The 15,695-nt window shown below is 36.5% G+C and overlaps 1 protein-coding gene across 2 annotated transcripts in view; it reads left to right on the top strand.

The window, feature by feature from the left end:
* Positions 1-15,695, top strand: part of ALCAM (activated leukocyte cell adhesion molecule) — a 216,051-nt gene that overhangs the window by 185,960 nt on the left and 14,396 nt on the right. The window contains exons 10-14 of one of the 2 annotated variants that reach the window (XM_011285971.4): positions 1,194-1,329; positions 1,437-1,570; positions 4,232-4,364; positions 6,199-6,237; positions 6,530-6,647. In XM_011285971.4, coding sequence (XP_011284273.1) covers positions 1,194-1,329; positions 1,437-1,570; positions 4,232-4,364; positions 6,199-6,237; positions 6,530-6,647 — 560 coding nt within the window. The remainder of the gene's footprint in view (positions 1-1,193; positions 1,330-1,436; positions 1,571-4,231; positions 4,365-6,198; positions 6,238-6,529; positions 6,648-15,695) is intronic. The other variant, XM_011285972.4, reaches the window with a different exon arrangement.

Here is a 15,695-nt window from a genome sequence, read left to right on the forward strand (position 1 = left end):
GAAGCAGGCTCCAGGCTCTGAGCTGTCAGCATAGAGCCTGACGCAGGACTCGAATCCACAAACCACGAGATCGTGACCTGAGCCAAAGTCGGGTGCTTAACCAACTGAGCCACCCAGGCACCCCTTGTATTGCTTTTTGATCTCTTTTAACACTAGATCCCCTGTGACTTGTTTTTTTCTTGTAAAGCTCACCTTTGTATTTTATTTTCTTTTAGCCTCCTCACTCTTCTTGTGTTCATTCAGATAATTAAAATGTCACTCTGTAGACTGCATATTTAATAGGATGTATTTGTAGTCGTTGATGGTCAAAGGACTAGACAAATTCTAGGCAACTAGACTACTCAGCAATCATACGAGCACTCATAGTTTGTTTTACTACAGGACTAGAGAAACTAAATTTACTTGGCTAAACCAGTTTCTACATCTGCAGATGCAGTCACTGTTGTTAATTGAATGCCTAATGTCAATAGGGCTGATCAAGATTACTTGGCCATTGATTAGTTGATGAGGAGTGGAGAAAAATTCACAGTGGGGAAAGACCACGTGATTTTAAGATTGTGTTTAGTTTTCTGCTTAGGAGAATTTCTGTTACTGGTAATGATAGAATTGTTTTCTGTATATCAAGTGATTTTTTAAATTAAATGCTATTTCCTTTGTTCATAGAAATTAGGATAGTAAGCTGTTATTAATGGTTTCTTTAAAAAGCATTTTGTCATGATTGTCATGGCACTGCAATGGATCCCACGTCTTGAGAAAATGACATTTCTAGCATTTATGCCTATTATTGATAACATAGCGTGGGTCTCCAGGGTCTTTCAATACTAGTTCATCTACATTTACTACAAAGGGTAGCTGTTATTAATTGGGAACTTTCCTGAAAGTTCTTATTACTTATATAATTAAGTCCTCACAATTCAGTATGGTAAGATTATTGCCCTACTTCAATAATAGGGAAACTGAGTCTTAGAAGGGTATGAATTTGTTCCAAATTATAAATTCAGTAAATAATACAGTGAAATAAAACTGAATCTGTAAAACTACAAAGGAAAAGGGAAATCTATTTCTGAAAGCATCTGAAGTTAAGAAAAAGGAACTTGCCTTTTCTTTAGACCCAGAAGAATAATTTTAGGCTCCATGATTATCTAATAAATACATGTGGACCATATGAAGTAATTAACTTCTTATTTAATCAGGATAACATCAGGCTTCGATCTAGCCCATCATTTTCTAGTCTCCATTATCAGGACGCTGGAAACTATGTCTGTGAAACTGCTCTGCAGGAGGTGGAAGGCCTAAAGAAAAGAGAGTCCTTGACACTGATCGTAGAAGGTAATAAATACTGGCACACCAATTCAAAATTTTCTTTGAGAATTTGGTATCTAGTTTCTCCTAAGAGCTCTGTTCAACATCTTACTTTAATTGTAATGATATTGCAGGAAAACCTCAAATCAAAATGACAAAGAAAACTGATCCCAGTGGACTGTCTAAAACAATAATCTGCCATGTGGAAGGTTTTCCGAAGCCAGCTATACAGTGGACAATTACTGGCAGTGGAAGCGTCATAAACCAAGCAAGTATTTGTCTTCTTGTTATGTGCTGTACTTGGTATGATGTGGGGTTTTACTGAAGTACCTAAACTGTAGGCTAGCTTGTTAGCAGCATGAAATTTGCAGTATATTCTCAGAGGAAGCTTTTGCTAACTTCCTAATTTTTCTGAAGGAAAGAACATGGCTCAAAGAGAAATTTTAAATCCCAGGGCCATGGAGAAGGGAAGAATCATTATGTTGTGGTCAGTATCTGTTTTTAAAAGAATGTAAATTGAGTGCTGTTCCATGGTCATTAATTTCTGAAACTTGGGTGATTAAAACATTAAGGTATACACTTTTCTGCATCATAAACTTACACATCTGAGTATAAGTGGCCTCCATTACTTTGCTTACTTATGCACGTTAAGGGATATTTCTTCTTAAAACTGGGCCCTGGGGGGTGGTGAAGAACACAGTCACCATTTGTAAACATATGGTCTAATTTGTGTATGCCAAGGCTAGGGCCAGAATAAGGCTGGCTAAATAGATAGTGTCTCTCTAGCATGTTTCCTTCTGAACAAAAGTAGACATAAAGCAAACTTTAATATTTGTACCTTTGTCAGGACATTTTAATAATAGTAAAGGGCTAATAACTTATGGACACTACCAATAATTTTCTGTTTGACAGAAATAATAATAATAATAGAATCTGACCTGTCACTAGGGGTTCAGTACTGTCATCCCATTAAATTGCTAGTCTGCTTGGGTTACTGGCATACTTGTTCATTCCATTTTCTCTACGGTAGTTTTCATGGCCCTGTTCTTAGTGGAGCCAGTTAAAGACTCTTTAGGAACACCCAGCAGTGCCATTTGATTATCTGAATCTTCTGTGCTGCCTTCTTCCCAGCTTTGGACACAATTGAAATCCGAGAAGGCATTCATAAAGCAGAGTTGCATTCAGTTTTAAGTTAAAATTTCCACTCTTTCTCTGCCATGGAAGTTGGGTTTCTGGTCCAGCTTATACAACATAATTTTGCAGAGCAAGGTCAATTTTGGCTCTTTTACCTGTGAGTGATGCATATGTATTTGCATAACTCCAAGTATGGAAGGTCCCCAAAGGAGTGGACATACTTGAAGCAAATGACTCCTGATTTGATTGGGTGTGATGGGGACACACAAGGCAGCATACGGGAGGAAGGCAAAATATCTCTAGACACTTTGACTCTAAGGAAATTCAGTTTTCTTATTTCAGAAAAAAAAAACAAGAAACACCAGAATTGCTGACAGTGTACAGATCTATGTTTTTTTTAGCATCAAAAATGACTGTTTTCTGTTCTATTATTTTTGTTTCTAGTTCAATTCAGTGATAATTATAGCAAAAAAAAACACCTTTATATACTGGAATATAGAAAAATAAGCACACAACAGATATTTGATGAACAGATAGAAAGATTTAAAAGGCCACCCTTGAAATGAATAAATACATTTTACAGAGATAAAACAAAAGCAAAGACTCAGTGAGAAAGTCATGTGAGAAATACTAGTGGGAAGTGGAAAAGTAGCATGTGAACTTACTATGAGGATAAAAATAACAATGCCATTCTTCATTGTCAAGGAGAAGGATTGATTCTGGCCCACTAGGTGATATGTTATTTTTCTTGTTCTAGATTTGTGCTGATCCATCCATAATCTTTTATTTGTTCCCTGCTCAGTCACATGGTGAATCTATTATTTTATAACTACTGATGCCTCTAACCACTCCTGTCCCAGGGACTAGATAATCTCCCTAAGCAAGAGACTATCCTATGACCTCAAGGCTCTTACAGTATAGTTGGAGGAAGCAAAGAACAATGTAGGACATGGTGTGCATAACACAACTCAGAAAAGAGTCCAAGTACATATTTGCTTTAATCCAGTTGGCCCTTGGAGTCAAGTCCTGAGAAAGAGATTAAAGTGAATTGTCTCGGAGCAACTGGGTGGCTCAGTCAGTGGTGCACATGACTTTTGATCCCAGGTTTGTAAATTCAAGCCCCATGCTGGGTGTAGAGATTGCTTAAAAAAATAAAAAATACAAATAAAATGAATTATCTCTTATTTTTGGAGGAATTGAATTGCAATGATTGTCCTCATTAACACCTCACAAAAAACAAATGAACTTACCAGTCACTGAAAAAGAACCCATTCTGTATTTAGCTCAGGAAACAAGAAAAAAATAGTTTGATTTTCCCATGAGCAAATCATACATATGTAAGTACTTAGATATAATGTTGAAGATAAAGGAATTAACCCCTGAAGTTAAAAACAATGACATAATTTACAAATAAAAATTAAATTCTTAAATTTATTAAGAGAAAACCAGTGATTAGATCATTGCTGATTAATCATTTTGAGACAAGTACTATCACGCCGAAGTACTAACTAGCCTGAGAATCTCAAAAAAACAGAAAGAGTTTAATTAATTTAATAATTACAATAAAAGAATAAACAGAATAGAAGAATAAACAGAAATTTGATTTTGGATCCACTAATCTTTCCTTCCCTGCTGCAGATATAAACCTGAATTGGCCTTTTATCCTTGACCTTATATATATCCTTGAACACCAGATAGCACTACAAAGCACCTCTCCTGGCTCACTCAGTATTACTCTTTTCCATGTGTTTAATCCATTTATACTTCTAAGTTCATCTTCCTTCTTCTTTTCCAGACAGAGGAATCTCCTTATATAAATGGCAGGTATTATAGTAAAATTATCATTTCCCCCGAAGAGAATGTTACATTAACTTGCACAGCAGAAAACCAGCTGGAGAGAACAGTAAACTCCTTGAATGTCTCTGCTAGTGAGTATTTCATTTCTGGCATTAAAAAAGTAAGAAAATTTGAAGTTATTCTTCATTAGTTTAAAATCTTCAATTCCATCTTCCTGTACTGCATTATGGTAAGTTTTATTTATTTATTTTGCATTTGGTGTCATCATCACAGGCTCTTTTCTTTTTTCTTTTCCCGGCGTCCATCCTTGTACTATCCTTGTCTTGACAGTTAAACCATTTCATGTTTTATCAGTCCAGAGACCTTATCTTGTCCAGGTATACTTCCCAAGAGCAACAGAGGATAAGAACTGAGTTGTTCTTTTTTAATCCGTGTTTTGTGTTCCGAATAGAGATAATTCAAAGATTATCTGAAAACACCTTTTAACAGTTTTAATTTTGGTAAAATTTTAATTCCCTTTAATCTATTACTTTGCATTCCAATTCTTTGAGGTATTTATCCCACCTTTATTTTGAATAGGAATGCCACATGCTTAGTCATTTAGCAAACTGATAGAAAACCGATACTCGAATTTATGAAATCCAGCTTCCAAAGTTGATGCTTTTGAAGATGATATTTGAGTCATGACTACAAATTAGATCAATGCAATTATCTTAGAAAAGTGAAAAAATCTGACATGTTGAGCAACTTCTTCTGAAAACAGTTTTCACTTAATTTGAAATTATCTATCGTCTTCAATTTTGTCATTGTTTTTATCACTGGTCAACATTAAGTCAGGACCAGCCTGGAATGAGGCTTGGTTCTGGACAGGATGCTAACTGACCTTCCAGACTTTTATTTTTCAGTCAGTTGGAATCCTGTATGTGACATGAGCAGGATAGGGATATACTGACTAGGAATTAGCTGGAGCTAGGAAAAAATAATTGTGTAGAGATAATGGTCCTTAACAGAATATGACTGAAATATAAAAAAGCCTGATGGATTGACAGGACAAAAGAACCAAACAAATTTAACTCTAAAATAGGTGCATTGACTTCTCAAAATTCAATTTAGCAAGTATTGATTTGCCCAACCTACAAAAAGAACTTATCCTTTCTTCCTGAACACAAGTTTCTCTTTTATTCCAACCCATTGAATAGCGGTTTCTAGACCTTGCAGTGGCTTGATGAACATTTAATACAGTTGTTTTCAATTTCACTGAGCACCTCCTAAAATTCCAATATAGTATATATGAGGACAGTCTGGGAATCTGCATTTTAACAAATGTCACTGGAGGTTCTGATGCAGGCCCATGCACATAGAAGAATATTTAAGTAGTTTAATATTAGATGATAATCCAGCACATCAGCAATTCTTAAAATGGGCCAGGAGCATGGTGCTATCAGAGTCATTTGGAGGGCTTCTGCAAACATCACATGGGATACCTCTTTGTCTCTGAAACATCCCTAGTTCTAACCTCTGCCCCCACCACTGTGAGAACATCGCTAATGAAAAGTCCCTGACACTAGAGGATAAAAATGAATTCTCCACCGAGGCAGGAAAAGTTGAGAAACACTGCATTGTGATATATGGCAACTTGTTTCTCTTAAGGAAAAAAAGCCCTATTAAAAGGTGGTAAATAGTGGAGAAATTAATACGGATTTCAGATTAACACTAAAGCTTGTCAGTTGTGAAATTTTCTATGGTAGATTAATACCTTCGCAGTTTTAACGACTCTCCTTAAAACAAGATTAATTTCTTTGTAGGGAAGTTCACGCTCTATTAAATGTAAATTTTTTTCTACCCTTAGCTGTAGAATAGATATTTTATCTTTGAGTATTATTACATCATACTATAATGGTAAAGGTGACTTTCATATATCAACAAATTTTGTTTTTAATTTCATATTAACATTTTTCATTTCAGTAAGTATTCCAGAGCACGATGAGGCAGACGAGATCAGTGGTAGGTACTATGCTGCCGACTCTTCTTCCTTGACTATCAGCTCAAGATTTATGAAGTGTCATTGTATAAGTAATTTCTTAGCTGCCACAATTTTGACTTGAATTAAAATAGCAAATGAGACCAGATAGCAAGAATGCTAAAACTTTTATCTTTTAAAAGCACAAGTTTGCATGTTACTCATAGTAGTAGTAAGCCTTAATTATTCTTAATAAGAAATAATAGCCAGATTGACTTCTTTTCAGAAATCCTTGGCGGTGTCTGTAATTGCATGGACTTTTCTTCTCTGTTGTAGATGAAAACAGAGAAAAGGTGAATGACCAAGCAAAACTAATTGTGGGAATCGTAGTTGGTCTCCTCCTCGCTGCCCTGGTTGCTGGCGTTGTCTACTGGCTGTATATGAAGAAATCAAAGTAAGTTATGGAAAAACTAACGTCCCTGGGGAGAAAATGCAGTGTGTCAATGATGCTAACGTCAGCTGGGTATACAATTTCTGTAACAGGAAAGGCATGTACCCCAAATCAGGCTGATGGTGTTTTGCTTTCAGCTCACAGTGACTGCTTTGTCAGCATCGGGGAATTCGCTTGGGGTGTGATTTCACAGGTGTCCCCTTATTTTTCTCAGTCAATCGTCTAAATTCAGTGCTGGTGTGTGTGGGGGGCAGGGGTGGCGGGTATTAAAAAGCATATGCTGCCAAAAAAGTCGGCCATTCTAAGCCATTTGGCTGAGGTTGGTAGAGAGGAATTAAAAATGTTTAGTACAGGGGTACTGGGTGTCTTAGTCGGTTAAGCGTCCAACTTTGGCTCAGGTCATGATCTCATGGTTCATGGGTTCAAGCCCCTCGTTGGGCTCTGCACTGACAGCTCAGAGCCTGGAGCCTGCTTCAGATTCTGTGTCTCCCTCTCTCTCTCTGGCCGTCTCCTGCTTGTTCTCCCTCCCTCCCTTTCTCTCTCTCAAAAATAAATAAATGAACATTTTAAAAAATGGTTAGTACATCCTGTGGGAATGGCCAGGTGTCTGCAGTGACAGTTCTGGCCAGCAGTGAAACTGCTGGTGAGATAGTATTATCTTGTCACTTCTCCCCTATTCTAGTTAAGTCACTTAGGTCCATAAAAGGATCTAACTCAGAAAAAAAAAAAAAAAAAAAAAAAAAAAAAAAAAACATCATTTTTTTTTTGGTCTGTAATTTAAAAAGAAAATTAGACAAAGTACCAAGACTACTTAAAAAATTATTTAGGTTAAAAATTATTACTCATAAAATAATCCAGTTAGAACCAACTTTACAAATGATCTAATAGTGGTTTATAATGAAAATCTGATTAACCAATGAAGATTCTTCACATACACACATGCCTAATACTCCTCATCACCCCAGCCTTGGCCCCAGATTCAGATGTGGAAGGGCAGAGATGGGGTTCTAGAGTTTTGCGTTTTTAGTTTCATTAGTGATTCTGTCGCATACCATTGGTTTCATACATGAGGAAATTGATTTTTGCAAGGGGGGTGGGTACAGCTAGTGGCCACTTTGGACTTAGTTTTGTATTTTCTTGATGTCTGATATAACCCCTTTCAACAACTCAGGTTAGTTAAAAGAAAATGAAAAGAAAAAGCAGTCTTAACTAAGACCCATGATGTTACCTTGTAAAGAAAGCAATTTCGGTGAAGCAATATTCAAATGGAGCTGCCATCAAAGAGAGGCAATAGCTTAGAAATCTTTAATGTCACATAATATAAGCCTGTATTTAGTTCTGTTTTGATCCTGCAGCTCATCTCTGAAGCAAATACTATTATTATTCATATTTCACATTTGAAAGAATTAAGGCAGAGAATAGTTTTAAATTACTTGCTTAAGGTTACAGTTTGTAAGGGCTGGAATTGTATTTGGTTTAAGACAGAGCTGTTTTAGCATCTTCGTGCTTAATTACTAGGTCTTATTGTCTATCACCATGCCTTACTTTTTCCATGGTTTGGGATTTGTTTTTGTTTTTGTTTTTGTTTTTGTTTGGTTTGGTTTTGGTTTTTTGGTTTGTTTTCATCATGTATGTTCCTGGTATGTATTATAGTTGTACTCGTTCACTCTCACGTAGGGGCACAGTCCCTTTTGATATTGGCACCTCACTCCTCAGTCTTGAGCAGTCCCACTATCACTTGGTAACAAATGTATTCTTTTTGTCAGTGTACATTTTACCTGCCAACACTTTATGTGGGTTTGTGCCTGTGGTTTCTATGGAAAATTTAGAAGATCACCTGTTCCCTGTGCGTGAAAGGAAATGCAAACTGTTGCTCAGAGACAATATCTAATAAAAAATTCTTCTATCTGTAGAGGTTTCTTGATGGTCAAAATCCTATTCTCCCTTTATAATCCCCTATAAAGTATTCACAAACCTAATAGCTTGGACTCTGGAGTATTTCCCTTTTATTTACTTCAGATTTCTGATGCATTCCAATGTAATTTTATTTCTTAAAAGAATAAAAATGAAATTTCTCTGTATCCTGGAACTGAGCTGAAAAATAAACGGCAGTTCTCTACATTATGACAAAATAAATGCTGAATTTTTGGAGCTCCCCCAATGTTTTTAATCATCCTATTCTAATTGCCAGGATCTCATTAGACCCCATTTTTTTTCCATGAATAAAAAAATTATGTGTGTAGGATTTTTTTTTTATTGTTACTTCATTGGCTATTATCATGGTGACCGAAAATTAAAATCATGGATAAATAAATTCTGGACACTCGGCCTCATAGTGTCTTTAGGTTAAGGGTTAAGACTTCATGAATTTCCTTTAAAGTGCCTCATTAAATTAAGAGCAGATTTTACCATCTGACTTGAACATTTGTCTAAATAACTGTTATTTAATTGAAAAGTGCATCAACTTTGCCAGAGTTAATATTATTAGTAATCAAAGTAATAAATTGCAATTCTCATCCCAAGCATCAGAGCATTTTTATGAAGAATTGTGGAACTCTTCAGATTTGCTAAGTATTTTGCATTCCTGATTACTTATTCCTTGCTAGTGCCCTCTGAGATAAGCCCGCATTTTTGCAACATGAGTCATTGTTAATCTTTGTGTCCAGAGTAAGTTGCACATTCATAATAAGAGCTTTCAAGTTAAGAATTGCTACATCATTTTGGGCTGTACTATACTCTCTTTCTTTCTTCTTTTCTATATAATAATTTCGACTTTACAAATCACTACAAGGGTTTCATTGCTGTCATCAGCTAATTCATCACCATTTTACATGGGTCTGAGAGATTTCTAATAAACATATAGTCCAGAGCTTTCCCCCAGATATATAACCCTATGTTTACCATTTTGAAAAATAATACCATCAATAATGTTGTGAGTCACCATTATGGCAAACACTTTGAACAAAGATTACAAGTTAAACATCTTATTTAAAAGTCTCAGTTATACAGTTCCCAGAGCAGGAAGGTTTAAGCGGCATTTAGAAGTTCTTTGCATTGGCAATTTTAAAAGTCAGTGGAGAGAGAGGAGAGAAGCAATCTTTCATGCCCAAGTAGAACTTAAGAGTACATTTGTTAACATGCCTAGTGGCCACTTAGCTAACATGCATTCCCCATTCCATTAGTATGAGCTGCATATTTTCGTATCTATTTCAAATATGAAGAATTGCAGCAAGAAATGCTTAGCAGTCATGCTTGGCATTGTGATCTGGTATATTCATTGTAGAGTAAGGACTCACGGTGATTCCTCTGCTGCTTTAAATCATATGATTTCTCATTACAAGTTATTTTCCTTAAGTTGGATGTTTTTTAATAATGAAAATGGATGACTGATCATTTCCCATGTATATAGAGAATTAATTCATAGTACTACCCAAAAAGCACTAATTGACTAACTTCACTTCATTTCTAGCTGTCTAACAGATAGGAGAATATTAAAGAAATAGAGGCTATTCAATTATTATTTTTTATTGGGGTGCCTGGGTGGCTCGGTTGAACATATGATTTCGGCTCAGTCATGATCTCACAGTTCATGAGTTCAAGCCCACATTGGGCTGGCTGCTGTCAGCATGGAGCCCACTTTGGATCCTCTCTTCCCCTCTCTCACTGCCTCTCCTCCACTTGCATTCTCTCAAAAATAATAAATAAACATTAACAAATTATTATATTTTATTATTTTCTCCATTTCTCTTAATTCTGTCCTCTGAACATTGTTTTTAGCTCCTCAAAGTTAAATGTTACTCTTTGAGTTCCAAATCCTCTCTTGCATATCTTGGAGTACAATAACTAATGAAAAATTAAAAGCCAAAGATAAAGGAAAAATAGAAAGGCAGCATAATGTAACCACTAACTTATTCAGGCATTTATTAACACCATAATTTCCAGGTTGGTTGCATTTAAGAGACCCCTGACCACCATACTTCTTATCACTAAACTGCGAGTAAGCATTAACCAGACATTTGTAATCTCAAAATACACATTGTGTGAATCTTGGAAACTTACCAAGCGATTTATCTTTTGCAACTGTGGAACTCATGACTATTTTCATGAAGTTTTTCTGTAATATGTAGACAAGCTGTAAGTCTAAAAATCACAAATATCTTGTCAGTTCTGCCTTGTGTAATGCTATATTATTCCACTACTGCCTCAGAAAAAAAAAATAGAGAGTCTTAAATTGGCAAAAAGACTAAAGAAGACTTGCCTAAAACCCTGAAATTTTAAGAAACAATGTTATTTGTTTCTTAACCATGCTATTAAGCTTTTCTAAAATGTTTCTCATTAGTATCTCTTGATATGTAGAACAAGATCTTGTAAGAAACTTGATTTTAACTGAATTCTCTTTCCAATCAATACTCACTCTAAAATCAAATGCATGTTCCCACGAGGGAAAACTGACCCCCTACTGAATGAATTGAGAAGATAGTGCTAGAGAACCATTTATAGCACATTTTTAATGACTTTCCTCATTTATTGCTATATAAGCACCTACTAGGCTTTTTTCTATTTATTTTTTTAACTGAAATTCTCAACAATTTAATGAGTTAAATGCAGGTAACCCTATTTCACAGTGTCCAAGTCCTTGTGAAATTAACCTGCTCAAGGTAGCGCATGCAGTATATTATTCCATATCCCCATGTAGTTTCAAATATATTTTGCTGCTTCAAAACTTCTTTGGAATTAAAATTTATCTGACTTGGATTGGTTGCTGGCATTTAATATAGTGCGAGGGATGGGAAAGTGTGCTTTAAAATGCAGGCCTGACATGGCCTCTCTCCTTGTGTTATAAATTGGGCTAATCCTTGGACACCTAGGTGGGCCAGTTGGTTGAGAGCCCCCGACTCTTGATTTTGTCTCAGGTCATGATCCCATGGTGATGGGATGAAGCCCTGTGTCAGGCTGTATGTGGAGCCTGCTTCAGATACTCTCTCTCTCTCTCTCTCTCTCTCTCTCTCTCTCTCTCTCTCTCTTCCTCTGCCCCTTCCCCTCTTTGCTCTCTCTCAAGAAAAGAAAAAAAAAAAGAAATTGGGCTAATCCAAATATTGGTTTCTTTCTCTTTCCCTATCCATAACCTACCAGGCAGCCAGAAGAAGGGAGAAAAGAAAATGCCCCATTAGTCTATCAAACCATAAATAACAATGGACTAGAGGGAAAATAAGATCATGTAGAAATGCTAGAGTCTTCATCCAGTCGATCAATCACAAGGTCATTGGCCATTCAAAGGGCAGAACCATCCATCCGTGACCCTCTTCTCCCCTGCTAGATATTACCTGAGATGTTTCCAGAGGAAAGGGCTTGCATCAAAATATAATGTTTTCAATTTTTAAAATCTTTTCTAGCTGTCTGTATATACACATTTCATTTTTTTTTAATTTCAAATATGTTTTCTCTTCAAAAGTGAAGGGAAGCCTTGTTCCTTGAGCCAAGCTATGTGCTATACCAACATTACCCACCTTAAGGAAACATTTTGAACAGTAAGGCTGCAGGTGGCATCCTGTTTTTGTTGCATATTCAGAATTGTTACATTTATTTTAATTCTCTAATTGTTTATGTAATAGATGGTCCCCATATTCACTATTGGCCTAAACAAAAGGCCATTTTTTGAGATTTTTACTGAAGACTTAAGGATTTCCTATTTTAGCAGAGAGTTTCTTTAGTGAGTCTTAGAAATTCCTAAGGATATGAAGTTGGAAGTAGCAATAATAAGACGAACTATTTATTTTTCTTCTTTTCCTTCTTCAAACCCAGAAAATGCTGACAAGTCTTCTTCTGAGACTCAGGGACTAGAGCCCTCCTATCCTCTAACTCTTTATTAGCTTGGCCCAGGAGGAAACTCACTTTGCTGAGAGCTGTGACCAGGGAAGGAAGAAAAATAACTATTCTCTTGGATATGACCTTAATTGCCTGCACAGGTATCAATGGCCAGTTTGCTGAAAGAGGCAATTCCACACTCTCAGGGTCCCAGGCTTAAATGTCAGTAGCCTTAGTGCCATTCTGTGGGGTCTGCCAGGCATGCCAGAAATGAGAAATCGCAGAAAACGTCCCTCTACCTAGGAAGTTTTAACGATTACTCATGCTCCCTCTGAGAGAGTTTTCAAATTTGTTATACGTAAGTCTGCTTTTGAAAATCCTAAAATCTTATGAACTCTTCCATGTGCAAGTTATTTTAAATGGGTATTTTTTTGTTTTCCAAATGTGCAATTCTAGTGTAACATTTTATTTATCTTTTCATAATACCATCTCGCAAGATTGTGATGCATTGGTTAGGACTGCCACTCTCACCCTCCTTCACTTTGCCAAACTTCTTCATTCCCCACTAAATTATTTTTTTAATGAAGTCGTAGTTGACATACAACATTGGTTAATAAGGTGGACGACATATTGATTCGATACATTTATATATGGTGATAAGGTTACCACCAGAGTATTAGCTACCACCTCCATCATGTCACATAATTATCACCTCATTTTGTGGTGAGAACAGTTAGGGTCTAATGTCTTAGCAACTCTGAAGTGTTAAAATGAAGGCACACTTAGTTGATACTACCATTATACGTTCCCTACCTCCTTCAAAGGAGATCTCCAAACAAGTCTATAATACTGAGGGAAATCTCACCAAAAAAGTTGGAGAGTCTTCTCAAAAGTTATTTAAAAGCAGTTTGAACCCTTAATAGGCACTGCATTTATGGAAATGACACAGAATGAAGAGTTGAGACTTAAGTTTGAGCTCCCTTCTGCTACTTAGCGGCTATATGGCCATGGACAGCAGCTCCATGACTCACGTCAGTTTGGTCAGCCTCTGTCACTGCTGAGGGCTTTGCTGTCCACTGTCACATTTACCCTCATATCTGCCCTGTGAGCAGATCCTGTTATTCCCTGTTTATAGGTGAGCAAGCATGCTTCAGAGGATGTATTTGTCCAAGCACTTGCAACTCAGACTTGACACATGAGGATGAGAATCCAGGCCCTCTGACCCTATGACCAAGACTTTACTCAGTCTCACAGATTAGTCTAGATGGTCACCTCGAGGGCTTCCTCCATGATTATTGTGATTCTATGATTTCAATGTTCTCTTAAAGTTACATAAAAGCTGAACAATGAAGAAAGTTTAAGGCAACCAATAATAATTTTGACCCAAGCACTCATTCTTCATAAATGCCTAAACTTGTCCTTCAAATCAATTGACTGGAGAATATTTTGCTAAAGAGAATGACTTAAATAAATTTTTCTAGGGCGTCTGGGTGATTCAGTTGGTTAAGCATCCAACTTTGGCTCAGGTTAAGCATCTGACTTTGGCTCGCTGTTGTGAGTTTGAGCCCTGCGTCGGGCTCTGTGACAACAGCTTGGAGCTTGGAGCCTGGAGCCTCCTTCAGGTTCTGCGCGTCCCTCTCTCTCTGCCCTTCCCCTGCTCGCACTCGGTCTATCTCTCAAAAATAAATGAACATTAAAAAAAATTAATTTTTCCTCTTCCAGTAGTAGAGGTATTTATAACCTCTATAATTATTTCAAATCTCTGCTATTTTCCAAAATTAAAAAAGATTCATCCATAAAGTTGTATTTATTTTTACTATATCATTTTAAAAACCAAGCCAAAGTAATCAGAATAATTTTTAAATGCTTTTCCTGCTAGATAGAGTGGAGTCTCAGTAATACAAATGGAAAGATCAGTGATAAAATTTATGTAAATCTCATGTACATAAACACAATATATACCCCCTCCCCCACCAACCACACTATTGTTATTTCTATTTAGCACATTTCATGATGGTTAACACTTAGCATATTCGTATAACTGTGTAGCATGGTGCACGGATGCTAAGACCCCTGGAGTTTGAATCCTGGCTTTGCTACTTAGTAGCTATGTGATCACAAGCAATTTTATTAATCTCATTGTAATATCTGTACCACATTTAGAACAGTGCCTGGCACATTAAGGCATTATAAGGGTGTTAGCAGTTATAATTTTGGAAAGTGAGTTTAAGAAGGGAGATATTTGCTTTTCATTTACAGTTTCATTTATATATATATATATATATATATATATATATATATATATATATATATATATATTTTTGCTTTGTAAACTTTAAAATAAGAAAAACAATTTGCTTTGTAAACTTTAAAATAAGAAAAACAATTTGTATGGGGTGCCTGGGTGGCTCAGTTGGTTAAGCATCTGACCCTTGATCTCAGCTCCAGGTCATGATCTCACAGTTCGTGGGATTGAACCCCAAGTCAGGCTGTGTGCTGACAGTGTAGAGCCTGCTGGGGAGTCTCTCCCTCCCTCTCTCTCTGCCCCTCTGCCACTCAAGGTATCTCTCTTTCTCTCTCTCTCAAAAATAAGTAAACTTAAAAAAAAAGAAACAAAAAGCAATTCATTTGAAGTTACTCAACTCTAACTCTACAAACATTTTCTACAAATATTTCATGTTGCCTTTAACAACCCTTTTTTCAAACTGTGAACAGTGATCTTTGGCCTGATTTACCTGAACAAATACACTGAAAAATACTGTGATTTGCCCTGAGTAAAGCTTCCCTAGGGAAAATTCTAGTCACTCCCTTTTTCTTGATACCTCTTTCTTCTATTTGATGTAACTTGATGAAATCATCCCTAGACCAATATATCCACCTAGAAAGTAAATAGAAAGGGAAATAAAATGGTATGCAGTTTTTCACTGCACATATTCCCTGGTTCTTTCGGTCTCTGACTAGAGGCATATGCTTTAGCTTGTGGCTCTGTATGTTTTTATATTAAGGTAAAATTTGCTTACAATAAATGTGCCATTACATGTTTTGAGAAATGTAATACACCTTGTGACCATTACTCCAGTCACAGAATGGAGCATCTCATCACCCCAGAGTATTCCCTTGGACTCTCTTCCTGTTCATCCCCACTATCCATGTTCCCTGAGGCAACCACTGTGCTGATTGTTATCACTAGAGATTACGTTTGTCTAGTCTGGAGCCTCACACAAGACGTACTCCTTTGTGCCTCGC

This window comes from Felis catus, chromosome C2, assembly GCF_018350175.1.
Source record: "Felis catus isolate Fca126 chromosome C2, F.catus_Fca126_mat1.0, whole genome shotgun sequence".
Lineage (NCBI taxonomy): Eukaryota > Metazoa > Chordata > Mammalia > Carnivora > Felidae > Felis > Felis catus.